At 50.1% G+C, this 21,598-nt stretch overlaps 1 protein-coding gene across 11 annotated transcripts in view; it reads left to right on the top strand.

The window, feature by feature from the left end:
* The window catches only part of GATAD2A (GATA zinc finger domain containing 2A), a 92,782-nt gene that overhangs the window by 49,935 nt on the left and 21,249 nt on the right, over positions 1–21,598 (top strand). For all 11 annotated transcript variants that reach the window (XM_043910828.1, XM_043910823.1, XM_043910827.1 and 8 more), the window contains one exon: positions 8,102–8,370. In XM_043910828.1, coding sequence (XP_043766763.1) covers positions 8,102–8,370 — 269 coding nt within the window. The remainder of the gene's footprint in view (positions 1–8,101; positions 8,371–21,598) is intronic.

Genomic DNA, 21,598 nt, shown 5'->3' with positions numbered 1-21,598 from the left:
GGAAAAGCAGATTTGTTCCAACACTGTTGGTATAAGGGCACACGGTTTTGTTACATGTGATTTTGTCCAGGAGAAATGCTAGGTCTGGGGGGTTGGGAACCTGTGGCCCACAGGCTCATACATAGCCTGTTTGGGTAAATAAAGTTTGGTTGGGACACAGCCACGCCCATTTGAGAACAAACTGTCACAGTGCAGGGCTTGAGTAACCATGACAGAGACTGAATGGCCTGCAGAGCTGAAAATATTTACTGTGTCTCTTTAAGAAAGTTTGCTGACTCCTGTATTAGATGAATCCAGAAAAATGCTCCCAGCTAAAAGAGCACCTGCTGGGACCCCGAAACAAAATGCACCTACCTTAGATGTGCATCACATCATACCCATCCCCTTCTGGATTCACACAACCTCCTTCCTCCTGAGTTACTGTTGCAGGAACTCAGAAACTGCACCCCACCCACAGTCACAGCAAATACCAGGTCTTCCCCCAGGTGAGGCATAAGGCTTCAGGCAGCATTTGTGTATTTCTTAGCTGTTTAACATGCTACCATTTAAAAATCAGGTTCCAAAAAAAATTAATAAAAATCAGGTTATAGACTCTCTTTTGATGTTACTGGTGAAGTTTTGTGGTGGTGTTCCATCATTTCCACAAGCCCTGTGTTTTATCGCACGATTTTGCGCCATGTGGCAGCTTTTAGGGGTGTATGTCCAGTACTCCAGCAGAATTTCTGTGCTCTGAGAGCAACAGCAGGAGGTGTGGTCTCACTGATAACACTCAATACAGTTGTAAACATTTAATATCTCATTTGGACCTCGGGGGGCCAGAGCAAGCGGGCAGACCCAACTTCCTGCTTGTGGGGCGCTTCCTGTGTCCTGTGGAAAGGAGACGCCTGACTCTGGGTGGTTGATGGGCTGTTTCAGTGGGTGCTGTGTAGAGGGGCCTGGGCTTCAGTTCCCAGCACCGTCCCTCCCACGTGCTGTGTGCTTTTCACCTGCCTCAGTTTTCCTTCCTGTAAATCAAGGGCTGATGATAGCACTCACCTTGCATCTGAGACGATTCATGTGCGGTACATAAATGCTCAATCAGTGTAAGCTATCTTGTCTGTAAAAGAAGACCCCACATTTCTGTTAACAGAGGAACATTAAACTTGGGTTGAGATCTGAGAGTACCAGTGTTGAAAGGGAGCCCATGTTCACCAACCCCCACCCCAGCCCCTTTGGGGGGGGTCTCTTTAAAACCTGCATTTGTTCATCAAATGTTTGACGTGCACCTGCTATGTGGCTGGTACTCCTCTGGAGTTAGGGATACACCAGGTGGGTGGCAGTGACATCTGATGCCAGGAGGCTCATACCTTTTAGTTGCAGGGGTCCTCCTGGCCAGACCTCCCCACAGGTGCTTCTGTAGCCCCTGGCAGGGCGAGCCTTAATTCTCAGAAGGAAGACTGCCATCGAAGCCTTTGAGGACCGCTGTTCTGTCCCCACTGGCGTCATTTAACCACCCCCCCACCCCCCCCTCCACGTGCTTGTCTCTCCAAGGTGAGGGAAAAAAGATTTGAGCATGAGTAACAAAAGGCCTTTCAATTGTACGGTGGGATGTTCCACGGTGGGGAGCTTATAAGAAAGCCAAGTAGAAAGAAGAGTTTTGAACCTGGTTCCAGGCCCACTGTACTTGGATTTCCCCCCTTGTGGGATGACTGGCTGGTCTTCTACCCACAGAGACTCTTGGTGAACGGCACCTGCCCTCACATGTGTGGATGTGGTCAGTCCCCACCCGAGTTCCCGGACTGCGGCAGGGAGAGTCTGTTGTCCTTTGAAGCCCCATGGAACTTTTAGCCAGGTGGCTGGGTCAGGGACCCTTCTGATGATATATAGAAGAGAAAACATTTACATTTCTGGAGTGTCTTTAGGTTTTCAGAACACTAAGGGTTCAGATGATTTTGAACTGTCACGTTGGAGAAGACTCTTGAGAGTCCCTTGGACAGCATGGAAATCAAACCAGTCAATCCTGAAGGAAATCAGTCCTGAATATTCATTGGGAGGACTGATGCTGAAACTCCAATACTTTGGCCACCTCATGCTAACTGACTCATTGGAAAAGACCCTGATGCTGAGAAAGATTGAAGGTGGGAGGAGAAGGGGATGACAGAGGATAGCATCACTGACTCGATGGACGTGAGTTTGAGCAAACTCTGGGAGTTGGTGATGGACAGGGAGGCGTGGCGTGCTGCAGTCTGTGGGGTCTCAAAGAGCCGGACATGACTGAGCGACTGAACTGAACTGAAGGGTTCAGAACTCATCTTCAGTCAGTGAGTGAGACTGAGGTTTCTTTTTGAGGAAATCTTTTGCACAGGACTAACTGTGGCCCCCTGTCCTCTGTCTGAGATTCCCGTCTCAGCTGCTTGGCGTATGCTGTTCCTCTACCTGGACCATCTCCCTGGATTCCTGTTCCTGCCTTGGCCTCATTCTGTGAGGCTCCATCTCAGTACACTCGCCTTCCAGAAAGTCAGAATGCAGGGGTTTTTAATCAAAGCCCTTGACTGACTTGCTACATTTTGCCATGTAAGCCATCTCCAAGAGTCATACCCTTCATGAGGCTGATGAACAGAAATGTAGGTCTAACTCAGCAGCCCATACTGAACCCATACTGTTTGCTCCACACTGAAGATGAAGACAGATGGGGGGGGATATCTGCCGTGGGGGAGATGACGCCCCTGAGCGGTGTGGGGTTTGCTGCTGTGGGCTCTCTGAGTGAGGGGCCCTCTCAGGGAGAGCCTACTCTGATGCCGTGGCCTGATGCCCACTGGGGATAGCTGGTGACCCAGGGGGAAGGTGGGCTGTGGGGATGAAATAATGGGTTCGGGTTTACTGCTGAACTCAGAACTCAGAAGTTGCTGTAGCAAGTGGTCCAGAAGGTGGACTTGAAAGCTGTCAGTAACAAGTGGGAAAGTGGCAGCGGCATCCACTCTCCGTCCGCTGAAAGTCACAGTTCCTCTTGGGTTCTTTGTTTGCCTGTTGGAGGAGCTGGCCGCCTCCCTCCACAGGGGACCTTCTCCCCTCACCCGCACCTCATGCCACTGGTTCTTTCAGGCCTCACCTTCTGCAGTGGGAATGTTTGTTTATCTAACTCTTCTTTTTATCTTTGTTTTCTTTGACTACAAAGAAACTGATTGTCACTGTTAAGAGAAATAATTTAGTACAGAAATGCTTAATATAGACAGTGAAAGTTTCAGAGGGGAGTGTTGTGGATTTTAGTCCAATTTCTTTCAGTTTCGATTTTAGTGAGCTTTCAGTATCTTTTCCTGCAGGTTGTAACTAAGCCTTTTAAAACTGTGAATGGTATCATCCCATTCTGCAACTTGATTTTTCTCACTCAAGGTTTTACTGATGTCATTGTTTCTCTTCACCCAGCACATCTGTGAGCTGTGGGAGGGAAACTGAGGCTCAGGGGGTAGCAAGCTCCCCTGCCAGTTGCTCCCTAAGGTTCATCCTTGTTCTCTGCTGCATCTGGTGGGGGCTGGCCGTTGGGAATCCATTGTTAACTTTCCCAAGTAAATTGCATCCCATATATTTGGCCTTCATGAGGTTTGGCATTGTTTAAAGCTCGAGAGCTGGGGTGTCTGGTGTGAGCTCCTTCCAGAGCACAGCTGCTGCGTCTCTGCCGCTGTCTCTCGGAAACATGCACCAGGAAATGGCTCGGGCCGAGAGCAGAGTGAGGTCTCTGTGCTGGGTGGGAAGACGGTGCGCCTGTCAGCCGGGGGTGGTGGAGGGTGTGGAGCTTGGCCGGGGCCCGGTGCGGCTGGCATCTGGGCCCTGTCGTCACTGTGGCAGTTGCCGCACAAGCTCCGGCCCTTCTTTCCGCACCACCCTGAGGACAGCGGCTGTGCTGTGTGCGGGCCCCCACCTGTCCGCGCGCCCCTGGCCTCCCTGCGTGTCAGCCCGTCTCACTCCCGCGGTCTTCTCCAGGCCTGCTCCAGCTCTGTCCCAAAAAGTAAGTCCATCTTTTCTCAGCTGCTCAGACAAAAATTAAGAACAGCAACACAGCAACCCTCTCTCGCCTCCTGTCTAGCTGCTGGTTTGTTATGTTGTCCAAATCCTCTGACGTTCACCCATCATTTGGTCATGTCTCCCTGCTGCTCTGCCCCAGTGTGTCCCCAGATCAACCACATGATCCTTAGAACAGATTGGACCCCTCTGCCCCCGACTTACCCTGCCCTCTGTGCTCCACCTGAGGTCAGTCTGCACTCGGCACCCTCCTTCTGCCACCACCTCGAGCTCACGCCCTTCTTTGGGCTCTGCACAAAGCGCCCCACGTCATCTACTTTTCAGAGCATCAGCTCTTGTCAGTTCTTCCAGACACATAGTCCTAAGCCTCACTTTCCTCATGCCTGAAACAAGAGTATTACTAGTAGTGTTTTTACTGTTATGTTAGTAGCAGTATACATAGCATTTCCTAGTACAGAGAGTATTAATGATAACCTCAGGGTTAAGACTCTGTGACTTATGCCTCTCTAAACCTCCCCTCTCCCAAATGAACTAGCCTGTGTGGGGTGCTGGTCCCCTGAATCCTGTTTAAAAAATATTGGTTCCTGCCATAGCACAATCACCCTTTTGGAGTTATTTTAGAACAGATTTTGCACCTGAGGTCCTCAGACCAGTTGGAAGGTGACATTTAACTGCAAGCATCTTTTGGTAGAAGCAATTGAAATCTGCATCCCTTCCAAAGCCATGTGTCAGCATTCTGCCTAGGACTTGGTAGCCCCCATGCTGGGATTTGTCTGTGTTGGGTGCTTGGGAAGCCTCTGGTGTAGCTGGAGCTTGTCCCTCTTGGGCCCGAGGACTACTTGGGCTGTGTCCTGCGGACCAGCCAGGTTTTGTCTGGAGAGAGTGAGAAGGGGGACTGAAGCCCCCTGGATTCCGGCCCTGCTCCCCAGGTAGCAGCCTGTGCCTTGGGCAGCCTTGCGCCCTGGTGGTGCCTCTTGGCGGTGGGCTTGCTGCCCTTGGGCTCTGCCCTGCAGGCAACAGCTGGCTTGGGATCCTGCCTCAGTTAGAGGGGCTGCTCTCTGCGGGCCAGCAGTTCTCCTCCAGCCTGTGGTGGAGCTTACTCGCTGTCGTCTGTCACTGCTGCTCTGCTATCCCTTCGTTCTCTTCCCCTCACTCTCCAGGGGTTTTGCCAGTTGGAGTGATATATCCTTTTCAGCTGCTCTTCAGAAAGCACCCTAGTGCTCCTCCTCACTGCGTCTTGCAGAAATTGTGCGTCCTGCTTCATTCCTAGGTCACACTTCATTCCTCAAGGCTGGTTTCTTCCTCACAACTTTTTTTTTTTTTGCTGTGCCTACAGGGCGGTGGCCGCCAGCCCTGATGTGCCGGATTGGGTCACAGGTCCTTCCTGCTGAGAGGAGGGTGGGGCCCCTCCTTCCTCACACCTGCCCTCCCCAGGAGCAGTTGCCTGGCGGGATCGAGATTGGCTGGCGGCGGGCCCCATGTGGGCACTAAAGCAACCGCCTTCCCCAGTGGAGGAGGAGGCTCCACCCAAGGAGGGGGAGGTCAGAGCCTGAGACTTCATCCCTCCTCCACCCCCCTGCTGTCCCCGCCCCCTCCAGCTGTGCACGTCCTTCGTGTCATGGGGGAGGGGTGCAGCAGCCGGGCCCCCCAACCCCAGCAGCCTGCCAGAGGCCCAGGGAGTGTCTGGGGTTGGCAGAGTTCCAGCCCCTCAGCTTCCGAGTGAGCTGCCCTGACGCTGCACGCTGAGCACAAGCAGACGGGTCTCCCAGGTCCTCAGCTGGGGACCCTGACCAGATCTGAGTCTGGAGGGAGCAGCCCCATGGGTGTGAAACTCCACTCTGGCCCCTTGGGACCACTTGTCCCACACCAGTGACAGTGAAATGAGGTCACTGGGGCAGTGCCTTGCTGGTCTGATGGCCTCATGCAGAGCGACCTCCTTGTCCTCACTCCCCAGCCTTCCCCCACCCCAACCTTGTTCTTCATATTGACAATTGAGAGGAAGGACTTCAGATTGAAACTGGGGTTCAGATGAGCTTCATGGATTGGAGCCTGGGGCTTACCACTCTGGAGGCTGTGCTGGGGGGGCCCTCTCGGCTGGCCAGACCAAGAACTTCTCCCTAAGGGACAGAATTTCCTTTGACTTGCCTGAGATCCTGGACTCCCCACATCTTTTATGCCCAGTAGGCTCCTCTCTGGTCCTGGACGCACAGGACCACTATTCACAGTGACCACTGAGATCACTGCTCTCATCCAATTCCCCAAATGTTGGAGCAGCTCCTGTTGTTTAGGCAATGCCTCAAAGGAAAGTGACCCGTCCCTCCCATGATGAGGGAGGGGAGCGGAGGGGAGGGTGACTTCCATTCAGGGCATTGATGGATCTGCAGCTCATGGGGAAACAGGACAGACTTAGCTGTCTGACGGTTTGTGGGATACAGGGGGCTGAGGTGGTGTGGCAGGTGCAGGCTGGGGTGCCAGGAGGGTTTGGGGGCAGGTGGAGGCCAAGTTGATAGCCTCTGCCCTTGAGCTTCAGAGTTCTCAAGCTCTACCTGGAATGGGGAGCACCCTGGGGGGTTACATGGCCATCGGGAACCCTGCTTGATTCCACCCTTTTGGACTGCCTGTGGAAGCAGATGTCTGAGTGCCCAGGGTCAGCCACGCTGGCCTAACACGTGTCAGACGGACGCTCTGCCTCCTGCGCCAGGAGCATGGAGCAGCTGTCACTTCCCTTCCTTTCCGTTTGAGTCCAAGGCAGTGCCTTGCGCTGTTGCTCGTTTGTGAAGTCGGCTCCTTTAAAGAGGTGGCAGATGAGTTGCCTCAGGAGTGTGTGGCACATACAGTGATGTGGCTCCTTTGCTGCCCTGTACCACCCCCTAGATTCCAGAAGTTGGGCTCTGGACTGATTCTGCCTGGCCCTACCCAGGACAGGCCTCCCAGGGCTTTTGCTGGGGAGAAGCCGGGGTGCTGGGTGCCCTGGCTGCGTGGACACAGCCAGGAGGTCTTCAGTGTAGGCACACCACGGGGGCGGTCGGCGTTCCCCGAGGGGCTGCCGTGTTGGTAGGTGTGGGCATTGACTGTCCTGTGATGAACCCTTGGTGGCTTCTTAGGTCCTGACCGGTGGAACTCTGGTCTCCAGTGTCCTGCCCTGTTGGGACATCAAGGCTGGTCTCTGAGCGGCCCCTTTAAGAGCAAGTACCTGTGTCCCAGACTGGGTTGTGGAATGCCAGCAGTCTCCCTGCAAACAGCCATCACTGCGGTCTTCCTTCACTGTCTCTGTGAGGGTTAACAACACTTCAGCTTGTTGTCTGGAACCGGTTCAGACTGGTTTTCTGGAAAGTGCTTTGTCTCTCAGACTGAATCCTGGGAAGGGTCATGTGGAGCCCAGTGATGTCATGGGATCAAAACCTGACTCAGCGGTTTTTTTTTTTCCCCCTTTTTATTTTCTTTCTTCTTTCAATCAAGATATGTGTGTGCTACAGGTACAGGGTGCTGGCAGGGTGATGGGCCAGGCCTCACCCCATTCAGAGTTCATTTTGTCGGCAGTCAAAGGGTTAAATGTGATCTCCCTCCGCCCCCTGCTGAGGTGAGCAGGCAGTGAGGAGGCTGCCCCTGGCTGAAGGGAGAGGCAGGGTCAGCCCTCATCAGGGCAGGGCAGCAGGGCTGGACTTAGGCTGTGACCCTGCTCCTGGGACAGCGTGGTGCCCCCTTCTTGGATTCCAGATAGCTCACATCCAGTGCTCTAGATCCCACCGGAGGTGGTCAGATCTAGAACAGTTTCTTCTATTTGCTCTTGAGTCTGGAATGCAGAGATTACCCCCTTCTTTCTGACAAACAGCCACCTTCCCTTGTTCCTGTCCCGGTCCCTGTAGGTTTCTGGTCCTGGACAGGGCGATGCGTAGCTTGGCTTTTCAGGTGCTCTGTTGCTTCTGCTCAAGGCTGTGAAGAAATGTTCCGGGCACGCTTTGTGGGCCCTTCATTTGTTGTACCCACTTCTGCCATCATCACATGGTGAGGCAGACACTCCAAGCTGACATTGTGAGAAGTTTCTAAGAAGATAGCTACTTCATTGTTCCCAGTTTACATGTCGTGTTTTCTCCTTCCCCTAAAGTTCAGAATGACTGAAGAAGCATGCCGGACACGGAGTCAGAAGCGAGCGCTTGAACGGGACCCAGTGGAGGACGATGTGGAGAGCAAGAAGATAAAAATGGAGAGAGGAGTGTTGGCCTCAGATTTAAATGCTGATGGAGACACACGAGTGACGCCTGAGTCGGGAGCAGGCCCAGCCCAAGGGCTGCTGAGGGGCACAGAGGCGACGGCCGTGGGCAGAGGCGAAGGGCAGGTGGGCGACGGGCCTGTGGACATGCGAACCACGCACAGGTGAGCGAGGGGCCGGGTGCCAGGGGTGGCTGGGGTGAGCAGGTGGAGGCCGCCCATCAAGCCTGCGGGAAGCAGCTTCTGGTGGGTGATCGTGGAGACCACTGCGGGCTCCCGCCCCACTGTCCTGGCCAAGGGACCTTCCTCCTGGGGCCCAGCCACCTGTAGTGTGGGGTGGGTCTCACAGGATGGGGGTGGTAGCCTCTGTTGGCTCCCCTGCTTGGCAGCAAGTCTTAACTGAACTTGTACCTGTGTCCAACTCTGTGCTTCTGGTTTGTAGGGAAACTTGAGTTTTTCATTTGGTCCTGCCTCCCTGCTTTTCACATCCAGGGCACCGGGGGCCAGAGATGCTGCCACCCCTGCCTGGTCACTGGGCTGTGGACAGTCTGGAGCCACCCCTCCTCCTAGGTGGGGGAAGTGGGAGGAGAAGCCCCTCTCTTCCCAAGTTCGGTACCATGTGCTTCACTGGTTTCCCCTTAATCAGTACTGATGGCTTCAAGAGCAACTTTCCCAATCCTCAGCTTTAAAGAAATAAGACTCAGTGTACCACCCCGTTTCTTTTCCCCCTATGAAAAGAATTGCAGCTCCCCACCCCCACCCCACCCCATCCCCATCCCCACCCCATCCCCACCCCACCCCACCCCACCCAACCCCACCCCCTCGGCCCTGCGCCACTCCTCCCTTCAGAGCTCAGGTGAGCGGTGTTCTCGGCGGGGTTCACCCCTTAGGTCCCGTGAGCCAGCAGCTGGTGGGCATGTGGGTGTGGCCACAGCCTCCTGAGCAGCCCACAGCCGTCTGTGGTTCATCTCTTGTCTTCCTTAGCGCCTCCTCTGCACACTCCCTTCCGGATCTGTGCGCCTGGGGTGGGGGAGGGGGCAGTAGTGGGAGGGGCAGCTCTGGAGAACCTGGGTGCTCTTCCCTTTGTTGCGCTGATGAATCCCACAGAGGGACCCCAGCCTGCAGGCTTTGTGTCAAATTCACTGCGGGCCCAGACGGTTGGTGTTGTAAGGACCTCAGAGGTTGTCTGATTCGGTGTTTCTTGGCTTTAAGGACTCTTGCCTCCTCGAGATAAATGGGGACTCCACCCCCTCCCGCTGGGGAAGCAGTTAGCTGGGCTGGTGTGCTTTCTGCTCTTGCTACCCAGAAAGGCCTTTTCTGTCTGACTCTGCTTTCTGCCCTCCCTGTTTTAAAACCAGAGGCCTCTTTTCAAGTTCTGGAAATTAAATTGTAAGTTTGGGTCTGCTTTTCCTTCACCAGTGTCACATGTGGGTGAAGAGAAGGAAGAGCTAAGTTGTGACCGACTATTGCAACCCCATGGACCGTAACCCACCAGGCCCCTCTGTCCAAGGCATTTCCCAGGCAAGAATAGTTACGTGATTGCCATTTCCTTCTCCAGGGGATCTTCCTGACTCAGGGATCAAACCTGCATCTCTTGCATTGCAGACAGTCTCCTGCATTGTAGGCGGATTCTTTACCACTGAGATGCTAGGGAAACTCTGTTTCTAGGTGTCTGGTCTGCATTTTTTCCCTGTAATCACCATGTTCCCCTGCAGGGCAGGCCAGGGAACGTGAAGTTAAGTGAAGGAGCAAAAAATAATGTGGAGAGCAAGCGACAGACTAACCCAGGCACACAGAGCACGTGCCCTGTGGGACTAGAGACACCCTGGTGTCCAGACACGAAGCATGTGAGATTGTGGGGAGAGCCTGGCTTTGGCAGAGTAAGGGTGAGCTCACACTCCCTGGCTGACCTTGGGTGGGCGACCTTAGTCTGTGTTTCTTCATTTGTGAAATAGGTGATAATGTCTGCTTTGCATCTCTAGGTGACAGGTGTGTATGCAGAAATTGACCATGGTGCGTGGCATGAGAAGTGTTGGTGACAAGTACTCTTCAGTTTTAAACTTTACTTAAAATAAGATGTCTCATATAGAGCTTAGTGTCTCCTTGAGTGCCCACACAGAATGTTCTGTCTGGTTTGTTGGAGAATTTTGACAGAATAATAGGATCAAGTCTAGCCCAGAACCATTCTAGAACTAATCTTTTTTGGGGTGGGTGGCCATGGTTTCTGTATTAGAAGCTGGCAGTCTTTGGATCCTCATTGAGAGCATCTGGCTCATCCCTTGGGAGCCTCCATACAGAGAATTTCATTTGATTGAGGTGTAGCATACATGATAAAAAGTAGACATGTGCCACTTGGTATACTTCACAAACTGATTTCTTTCTTGTAGCTCAAATCAAGAAATATAATGTGGGTTCAGGGTGGGGAACACATGTAAATCCATGGCTGATTCATGTCAATGTATGGCAAAAGCCACTACAATATCGTGGAGTGATTGGCCTCCAACTAATAAAAATAAATGAAAAAAATTAAAAAAAAAATATAATGTACCCCTCATACCCACTTGTCACTACCCTCTTAGTAACCACTCTCTTGACTTCGAACAGCAGAGATTAGTTTTTCCACTTTAAATAATTGGAATTATGTAGTCTGTAGCCTTTGCTTACTTTCTTTCAGCATGATGTTGTGAAGTTTACTTAGGTTGTTGTCTTTAATATTTTATTTATTTTTGAGTCTTAGTTGCGCATGTGGGCTCTTTCATTGTGGTGTGTGGGCTTAGTTGCCCTGCTGCGTGTGGGATCTTAGTTCCCCGACCAGGGGTTGGACCCATGTCCCTGCACTGAAAGGCAGATTCTTAACCAGGGGACCACCACGGAAGTCCCAGATTTACTTGTGTTCTTGAATGTCGGAATAATCTTTTTTTCAGTGCCATGTAGTATTTTTCTAGAATTTCTGTTTGGCTCTTTTTATTAATTAATTCTTATTGCAGTATAATTGCTTTACAGTGTTTTGTTAGCTTCTACTGCTTAGCGAAATGAATCAACCATACATACACAATATATCCCTTCCCTTTTGGGTTTCCATCCTATTTAGGACACCACAATGCATTAAGTAGAGTTCCCTGTGCTATATAGTATGTTCCAATCAGTTGTCTATTTTATATAGCATATCAATAGTGTGTATGTGTCTATCCCAGTCTCCCAGTTCATCCAGGACACCCCTTTCCCCCTGTTCTGGCTCTTTTTAAAAACTGCTTCTTTCTTTCATGCTGTCCTATTCTTAGGATCCAGTTTAAGCATATTAGACTAGAGGGAGTTTCTGGTGGCTTCTAGCAGAGAGAATTTCCTTTTTCTTTAAGGAAGTGGCTGGTAAGTTTAAATCAAGATACAACTTAAAAAACTACTTTGGGGGATTTAGAGCATGTGGAGATTGATAAAGAGGTAGCATGAAGAGTTTTCTCTTTCTCTACAGTTCCTCTTTTCATCTCTGGCATTTTTTTTCTGACATAGTCTTCCAATGTGTATGTTTTATTTTCAAAATGAATCAAGACTGGAAGGCAGCTTCCAGCAGTGATTGAGTAAAGAGAGATTGTCAAATCCTTTCCCCCAAAAAAACAGCTATAAAGCAGGACAGAATTGACAGCACAGCCCTCCCCCACTCCCTGAATCAACCATTTCAGCATCCTGGAAATGGACGAGAAGCAGGCAACAATCTGAGGAGGGTTTGTGCTTAAGAAATGGCTGAACTTCGGGGTTAAAGTGGTGAGAGTCTGTGTCGCTTAACCTGGCGCTGCTCCCACGCCCTGCCCAGCCCTGTCCACAGGGAGGCCCTGCCCAGCCAGTGCAGGCTGTGACGGGTGAGAAGGGGCTCGCTCAGATCCAAGTGGTGGGCAGCAGCCTTGGCTGAAGTGACAGTTTTGAAGATGAACACGTGGGGAGGGACAGTGGCTGTGTTAGCCCACGTTTGCAGGCATATTTGGGGCAAGAGAGAAAAACTGTTTGAAGGAAGAATCCCCAGAAATGTATCTGAGGAGAAGCTTATCCAGGAAGCTCAACAAATCTCAAGTAGCATATATGCAAAGAGATCTGTACCTAGCACATCATAGTCAAACTGTTACAAGACACAGACAAAGAGAAAATATCGAAAGTAGCAAGAGAACAACTCATGACATACAGGGGAAGCATTAATGTAATTAACAGCTGACTTCTCACCTGAGATATTCAAATGGAAACCAGAAGGGAACCAAATGGCATTCAGAGTACTAAAAGAAGAAAACTATAAACCCAGAATTCTCAATGCATCAAAACTGTCCCTCAGAAACGAAAGCAGAAAGACATTTGCAGATAAACAAAGACCGAGAGGATTTGTTCCTGGCAGATCTGCTGGTTCTTCAAGCTGAAAGGAAATGACATGTTGGTAACTTACGTTCACAGGAAGAAATAAAAGAGCTCTGGAAAAGGTAAATGTGGGCTACTGTAAAAGACTTTTTCCCCCCTCATTTCTTCTTAGTTAAAAGATATATCATCTAAAGCATTAACTGTAACATTGGGTAGAGTTGACAAAAACGACCATAGCTCTTTGGCAATTGATCAAAAGTATATAACAATCTATTGTATTTATAACATATATAGATATATAATATATGGGACAACAGTAGTACAGAAGGAATGAAATGGAGCTGTATCGGAATAAAGTTTTTCCATTTTACCAGGATCAGGTTAGTGTTAATCTGAAGCAGATTGTGATCTTAGTAAAATGCTTATTGAAACCCCTAGAGCAACTATTAAGAAAATAACTTTAAAATATAGCTTAAAAAATCAACAGAAGAATTTAGTGGTACATTAAATATTTGACGTAAAAGAAAGCAGTCAGTTAGGAACAGAAGAACAAAAAAGAAGGAAGACATGTAGAAAACAAATAGCAAAATGATATATGTGTAAATCCACTCAGATCAAAAATATATTAAATGTGAATGGTTTAAACACTTCTATCAAAAGGCAGAGATTGTCAGACCAGATAAAAAGGCAAGATCAAGCTTAATTATATATTGTCTATAAGAGACACCCCTTAGATCTGTAGATAAAAGGATGAGGAAAGAGACACCGTAAGTAACCATAAGAAAACTAGAATGACTGTATTAATATCAGATAAAATTAACTTTGGCTTCCCAGGTGGCACAGTGGTAAAGAATCCAGCTGCCAATGCAGGAGATTTGTTAAGAGATGCCAGTTTGATACTTGGGTCAGGAAGATCCCCTGGAGGAGGAAATGGCAACCCAGGATTCTTGCCTGGAAAATTTCCGTGGACAGAGGAGCCTAAAGGGCTACAATCCATGGGGTCACAAAGAGTTGGGATATGATGGAGTGTGTGTGCATACATGCACACACAATTGACTTTAAGACAAAAAATATTCCTAAAGCCAAAGAGGGACCTTTTTTTTTTTTTTTAAATGTGGGCCATTTTTAAGTCTTCATTGGATTTGTTACAATATTGCTTCTGTTTTGTGTTTTGGTTTTTGGCCAGGAGGCTCCCTGACCAGAAATAGAACCCACACCCCTCTCAACCAGAGAACCACCAAGGAAGTCGCAAAGAGGGTCATTATTTTTTTAATGGCACAGCAGGAAGTTGTAACAGTCACAAATGTACATGTACTTAACGACAGAGTCCCAAAATAGCTGAAGCATAAACTGATAGTATTGCTAATAGAAATAGATAATTCATAAATTGTAGTTAGAGACTTCATACTTCTCTTTAAGTAATTGGTAGAGTAACTAAGCTGAAAATTGGCAAGATTCCTGAAGACTTGAAGAGCACTGATTCTGTTTGGCTAAGGGGTGTCTATAGAATACTGGGAAATACGGCTCACATGCACGTCGCACAGGGTGGCTCATAGGCTAGGCCAAAAATAAGTCTCATGGGTGGCTGTATTAAAAAGACAGTAACAAGTGTTGGTGGGGATATGGCGAGGCTGAAACCCTGATACGTGGCTGGTGGGAATGTAAAATGACATGAGCAGTTTGGGAGTTTCTTAGAAAGTTAGATGTGACCAAGTTAGCACATGACCCAGCAATCTATCCAAGGAAGGTACCTGAGAAAGTACATCTGCACAGAGACAAGTGCATGGGTGTCCATGACAGCATCATTTTGGGGTGAGGGACGTGTTCTAAACTTTGATTGTAGGGATGGTTGCACAACTCTAAATTTATTTAAAAATCATTGAACTACACTTTTATAGTGAATGAATTTTGCAGTATGTAAATTATGTCTCAGTATGGGTGTTTAAAATTAAAAAGTGAGGTTAAAATAGTTCAGTTTCCTTTATGGCATCCATAAATGTGCTCATGGAAAGACAGAATCCCACAGAGGTCGAAGTCGAGCCTGTTGGTCTTGTGAGACCAGCCCAAAGGTCATGAGCCTGTGCTGCCCTCCCCCCACCCCAAGTCTGGACTGTTGGATGAGGCTAGAGCTGGGACAGACAAACGAACCTGCTTGGAGTTCTCTTTTTTCCTTTCTAAGATAGACTCCATTCCTACACTTTCCTATAGAGGAGACTCTCCGTCACAAGTTGATCTTCAGAAGTAATCTAGGCCACACACAGGTGGGAATAGCTTTCTTTTTCCTCTCTTGGGTGGAGGTACATTTAACTCAGTAAAATAATGAGCCTCTTTGCCAGGCCACCTCCACCTGAAAGGTTAGGACGGGGTCCCTTGGCTCCCCTGGGCTGTGTGAGGTGGGAGCCGCACATATACACCCCCATGCTTCACTGAAAACGTTTGTGTGTGCCTTTTTCTGAGTTGCCAGCTCTCCCTCAATTCTCTGGCAGGTCCTGTGCTGGTCCTTGGGGGCAGAAGTGATGGGACAGGGTTTTCTAGGGTACCGTAGTGTGGTCAGGGAACCTGCAGAGGTGTTGGGGAGCCTTGACTTTAGGGGTGTGGCTCACAAGGGCTGAGAGTCACTGGGCACCTGAGCAGACCATCTCGATTTCCTTATTTTACCTTGGAGCGAAACAGCTAGGGCTCCTAGGTCTCGGGCACAGCAGGGGCAGACTTGGCGCCCCATTTCTCCTCTCACCAGCCAGCCCTGTGGGCCTTGAATGGATGTGTGGGGCAGGTGGCATGATGACTGCCTTTGCTGGCTTCCACTGGGTATGTGGTCTTCAGGCAGCTGCGTCACCTGCTCTTCCTTCCCCATTTTGCATCATGTGTCTCTTTTGCTCTGGGACAGAGCTTTACTTGGACCAGTGGTGTGCCCTGTGGCATGGATGGGGGGCACTCTGATGTGTGTTCTTATCCCCACCAAGGTGCCTGCAAAGCAGGCCACCTTTGAAGCGGGTATCCTTGATGACAGAACCACTGCCCCATCCTTCCTTGGGACTCTGATAGTGGTGGGCGACACTCTGTATAGAAGCCAGGATTCTCAGATCATTTGCCAGTAAGACAGGACTTAGCCATCTACAGTGGTGAGTGGTGTGTGGGAGCACGTCATCCACACCCAGGTTAATGCTCAAGTCCTCTTCCAAAGTGAAAATGAATCTGAAAGTAACTTGATAGTGCTCCCGCCTGTCATCTGTAGCGTGGGCTTGTGTGGATGGCCTTGTTCTGTTTTGAGTAGAAATTGAGTCCATGGGACGAGGTATGTGTGTCACTCAGTGTTTATAGGGTATGGAGGCCTTGTTTGCACACGCTTTACCAGCAGCCTATAGGAGAGGATGAACACAGTCAACACTGGGGTTGGCATCGCTCTGCCAGGAGCGCTGCTGGTACCGGCTGCAGATACTTCTGCCGCGGTTTTCACATGTGTATCCACCTGTGTAGTCCAAAGCTTTATCAGGGTACAGACCCTTAGCATCTCAGAAGGTTCACTGGAGCCATCCACACATATACTGCCCTTCCTGATGGGGTGTATTCTCCCACTTTCCATCAGTCTTGCTTCTCAAACCTCCTAGAAATAGAATCAGAGAGTATGTGCTTGGTAGGGTCTGCCTTCTCTGACTCCGTGTGATTGGGATTCATCCCTGTTGTGTGTATCAGCGTCTCACTGAGCAACTCCTGTTGGACATGTGTAGTCGTCCACTCACCTGTCCATGGATACCAGGCAGTCTCCAGGTTGGGGCTGCTGAGAGCATTCCTACAGAAATTTTCATGTGAACATGGATCATCTTGTTAAATGGGGATCAAATTGCTGGGGTCACAGGGTAGGTCAGTACTGAGTTGTTTTAAAGAAATTGCTGTACCTTTCCTCTAAAACGTCTGAGTGGTTTTACTTTTGTGTGGAGATCTGGCTACTTGATCCTCACTCGGTGTCAAGTCTTCACAGTTTAGCCATGAGGTCTCCAGAGAGGCCTGAGCCCGCGTCCTGGTCTGCCTGTGTGACCGCCGGCCCTCTCCCTCCCATGACAGAGGGTGAGGCCAGCACTGTTGCCATGCCAGCTTCTGTGGGGGTGGGGTGGGGGCCTCCATGGCCGTGCGCAGACCCGAGCCCCCTCCTACGCGCCCTCCCCACCGTGCCCCACTGCAGCTGTGCCCGAGCCGCCGGCCAGCTGCCTGCTGGAATGTGCGTCCTTGCGTGGTCTGGGGAACGTGACAGGCTGTGGGCCTGGGATGGCTCTGGGAGGGGCTCTGGTTCTCAGCGCCCGAGTAGGTGCGGTGGCCCTCACCTCGGCTCCTGCGGCCCCAGCGATGGACCCGTCTCCCCCCACGCCGGGTGTGAGAGCCCGGGGGTCCTGCAGCCAGGAGCCTGTGCTTTGTGGCCATCACCTCCCATCAGTGGGGGCTCTGACACGCTGTGGCGCCCAGCCCCTCCCCAGCCACCTGTTGTGGGCTGGCCTTTCATTTGCTAATTCTCTGTCTGCTGCTGGGGGACTTCCAGGAGAGGCCAAGCAGGCTGGGGAGCAGCTCCATCGGCTTCCACTGGAAGTCCACAGCTTGCTTGCATTTCCGCATCTGGAACTGAGAGGTGCGTTCCTTCAGAAATCAGCTCCCCATTCTGCCCTCCTGGCCTCAGCTGCCCCCTCCCCGAACCTCTGTGAGTTCCCTCCATCTCCTCCTTGTCCTCTGCCTCTCCCCTTCCCTCGGGGCTGCTCATCCCAGTTCTTCTCTGTCCGACCGCATCTTATCACAGGTTTGTAATTGAAATTTGAGGGAGTTCACCTGTACTTCTAAAAATCATTATTTTTGGATGGCAGCGTGACAGACTTGAGGTGCCTTGTTTTCTAACTCTCAGAGTGACCTAGGGACATACTGTGAGGGGCATATTGTGAGCCAGCCTGGTCAGGTAAGGAGCCCCACAGTTTTGCCACTTCCCTGTTGCCTTTACGGCGCCCTCCTCTGACTGTGGAGGGGATGGCTTCTCACTGGATAGTGCCAGCCTTCTGGGGATGTTACTGTGTGACTGCCCTACCAGGAACCAGAAGGCCACTGTGTACAGTCATCTAGGTAAGTAGCTGGGGCTTACCAGGTCGTGTTTGTGTTAAAGAACCTGCTTGCTGATGCAGGAAGTGCCGGTTCGATCTCTGAATCAGGAAGATTCCCCTGGAGGAGGGCATGGCAACCCACTTGCCTGGAGAAACCCATGGACATAGAAGCCTGGTGGGCTACAGTCCATAGGGTTACAAAGAGTCAGACATAACTGATGTGACTTTGCACGCACAAGGAACTCTTGGCTTCACACATGTGTGAGTTAAGCAGATTGGCAGATTAAGCAGGTCATTTCCTTATTTTGAAATTACCCAGTCTGATTCTGCAGTTAGTTTCTGATAGCCTCTCATGGTGTGTGTTCCTGCTGGTGCTGTGTCCTCGCTGCTGCATTGAAGCATTCTACCTGCGGGGGTACATGAGAGAGGGTCTCTGACCAGCCCTCTGCTGTGAAGGCTCTGCTTTTGTATGCATTGCTTTTTATTTTGCATCTGGTATCTCTGACGTGAATGAAAGCAGGTGTATCAGAACCTTAACCAGCCCTGGGGTGGGGATGGCAAGTGTGCCAGCCCGAGGGATCCCATCTTGACCCCCCCAGCCACCTAACCCAGTGAAGAAGTGGGCTGAAGGGAGCTCTGTGTGTGACCCCAGGCCCGCAGGAGTGACACACCAGGAGAGGAACATTTCCTCAGCAGAATGTGCCCTGGAGAAAAAGGAGAGCTGGCCTGATTGCAAGAGATTTCTGTTTTTTTTTTTTCCCTTAAGATGAGCATTTGAATTGTAATTTGTGAGCCTGAAAGGGAGCGGGATAGCAGGTGGTTAAAAAAAAGAAAGACTATGGGGTCTGACAGCGCGATTTCACTCACACCCCTGGGGAGCTGAGGACAGGTCTCCCCACTCGGAGCCCACGCTCTGCTCTGAAGTGAGGCTGGTCATACTCGAACCGCAGAAGGTCCAGCATAATTCAGTCAGGTGTGTCACAGTGCTGGTGGGAAGGAGCCTTGGGACTCGTGGGTGTCCAAAAATGAGGCAGGGGGAACTGAGTTCTCTGAAACTCTGTAATGGGCCAACCTCGGGGAGGGGGAGTACAAAGGAGGTAGGGAGTGTCTGATGGGTGGAGAAATGGGAGACATAGCAGACGTTGCTACGTGTCCCCTTCCTTAGGTACCAAGCTGTCAGAGTGCTTAATTTTAGAGCTTAAATCTTGACAGTAGTTGTGATGTAATCACATGGAAAAGCTTTGGGTCTTCGGGGTCTGAGACCTGGTGACATACAGCGTTCCTTAAGGCAGGCCCTTGACGGCTTTCAAAAGCAGCTTCAACATAACACTGCTCTAAGGAGACCCACCAGTCCCGGCACGCAGGGTGCCCTTCCTTCAGGAGGACTTGGGCATCCATCCGTGGGCAGTCCGGGTGGCATGTTCTGGGAGCTCACGGCCCAGAAATAGGGGTGCTCAGGTGTCCAGGTCCCTGGAGCCCCCTGGGTTTGCCTGGAGTCAGGGCCAGAGAAGGCCCGTGGTGGTGGGAGCAGGGTCGGGTTGTTGGACCAGAAGTGCAGGCCGTGGACTGCCCTCTGGAGCAGGGAGAGTTGATGCTCTGGATGTGGGTGACGCTCAGACGCTTGCCGGATGCCTGCTGCTGCGAGCAGAGGTGCTGGCGGAGGGAGAGGAGAGGCCTTTGGCCCGGAGGGCAGCGTGAGCAGGGAGTGCGGCGGCGTGAGGCCAGGGGAGTCTCCTGGCCTGGGAACGGGGCCCGCGGCCTGCCCCTCTGCATCTGCGGCGTGTCCCAGCCGCCTTGGGCAGTGGCAGCTTCTCTGTGAACTGGCTAACTGTGGGGCCTGTACAGTTGCTGCTTTCCACGGCCACAAGGACAAGGTTACCTGTTCTTGTAAGACAAGCATCCTTGTCTTATAACTGAATAGGTTTTAGAGAGAAATAACAGTGTTACATGTGAGGTGAGTCCTGTTAAATTTTTAGTACACGTCGCTTTTCAAAACACAGCTTTGGTAACAAGAAAAAAACGCATGGGTTGTGGCCCATCAGCAGATGAATGGATAAGGAAGCTGTGGTACATATACACCATGGAATATTACTCAGCCGTCAAAAAGAATTCATTTGAACCAGTCCTAATGAGATGGATGAAACTGGAGCCCCTTATACAGAGTGAAGTAAGCCAGAAAGATAAAGAACATTACAGCATACTAACACATATATATGGAATTTAGAAAGATGGTAACGATAACCCTATATGCAAAACAGAAAAAGAGACACAGAAGTACAGAACAGACTTTTGAACTCTGTGGGAGAAGGTGAGGGTGGGATATTTCAAAAGAACAGCATGTATATTATCTATGGTGAAACAGATCACCAGCCCAGGTGGGATGCATGAGACAAGTGCTCGGGCCTGGTACACTGGGAAGACCCAGAGGAATCGGGTGGAGAGGGAGGTGGGAGGGGGGATCGGGATGGGGAATAAGTGTAAATCTATGGCTGATTCATATCAATGTATGACAAAACCCACTGAAATGTTGTGAAGTAATTAGCCTCCAACTAATAAAAAAATTGGAAAAAAAAAAAGAAAAAAACGCATGGGTTGTGGTATGTCAGGAGGACTCCACTTGGGGCGCCTCTACTCAGACGGGCTGGCATCTTCCTTCGATGGGGACAGAAAACCCTTTGCCGGAAGCGTTGGCCCTGGCCCCTTTTCCATCTCTGGGCCCCAGAGAAGCTTAGTTGTGTGGAAAATATGTTGACATTTACTGTGTTAGAAAAATTTGAAAATACTTGTTTATTTTTAAATAATAATAATGAACAATAATGAACCAATTCCATGTTAGCATAAAGAACATTTTTCATTTAAAAAAAACTATTTTGCAGCTCTCTCTAATAAGCAAACAGCTGGATTCTCCTATCTGCTTCTCCATCTAGTCTCTCGTGCTAAATTGTTAGGGTGAAGCATGTGAAGGAAATCCAGCCTCACACAGACAAGCACATTGGGGCAGGGAGGAGTGTTTGCTTGTCGTTTTGCATAATTGTGTGTTTCTTCTTTTAATGCAGGACACAGAGTGGCCATTCCCAACAGTTAGTTGCACTGTGGACTCTGAAACTTTGATTAAGTTTTTGTACTCAGTTACATTAAAATCTATCAGTCCCTCTTGTACTTTGAACAGAAAAAATTTTTTAAAATTTTAAGATTACTTTAGACTTAACAGAAAAGTTGTGAAGGTCATTCCTACACACCCCTTCCCAGTCTTTTCGATTGTTAACAGACTGCTGTGGAACATTTGTCCTAAGTAGTTACTACGAACCACAGTCTGTATTGTCTGTTCTGATTTCCTGTTTCAGGTTTTTACCTTTTCTGTCCCACAATCCCACATGACATTTTGTCAGGTCTCTTTAGTCTCCTTTGTGCTGAAACAGTTTCTTAGACTCCCTTGGTTTTCATGACCTGGACAGTTGGGAGTCAGGTGTTCTGTAGGGTGGCCCGCAGCTGAGGTTTGTCTGGGTGCTCTCACGGGCGGGCTGGGTTTTGGAGAGGCCCACGGAGGGGAGGTGCCCTTCTCACACGCGTGGCCAGGGTGCGTCCCGTCAGTGAGCGTCGTCACTGTGGTGGTGACCACCTGGGCGTCTGTCAGGCGTCTTCACCATAAAGCTACTTTCTTCCTCCCTTCTGTGCTCTGCCCTCTGGGAGGAAGTCACTGTTTACAGCTTGTAAAGGGTGAAGCATCGGGGTATTTTGTTTCTTCTCTCCCTGAATGATCCTTTACTCATATTTGAGTGTGTAATGATACCACTGAACATTAGAAACTATTAGTTGACTAAGTTACAGAGATCTTTCAAATACTGATACATTTTATTTTTCATTATTGCAAAAAATCAGATTAGCTAATTGTCTGATCTGTTGGGAAGCTGTTGGACTCACAAGTGTTCCAAAATTCTACATTTTGCTTGTTGGGAGCTCCGACATTGTCATTGGTGACATAT

This window comes from Cervus elaphus, chromosome 9 (genome assembly GCF_910594005.1).
Source record: "Cervus elaphus chromosome 9, mCerEla1.1, whole genome shotgun sequence".
Lineage (NCBI taxonomy): Eukaryota > Metazoa > Chordata > Mammalia > Artiodactyla > Cervidae > Cervus > Cervus elaphus.
This window is presented reverse-complemented; position numbering and strand designations above follow the sequence as displayed.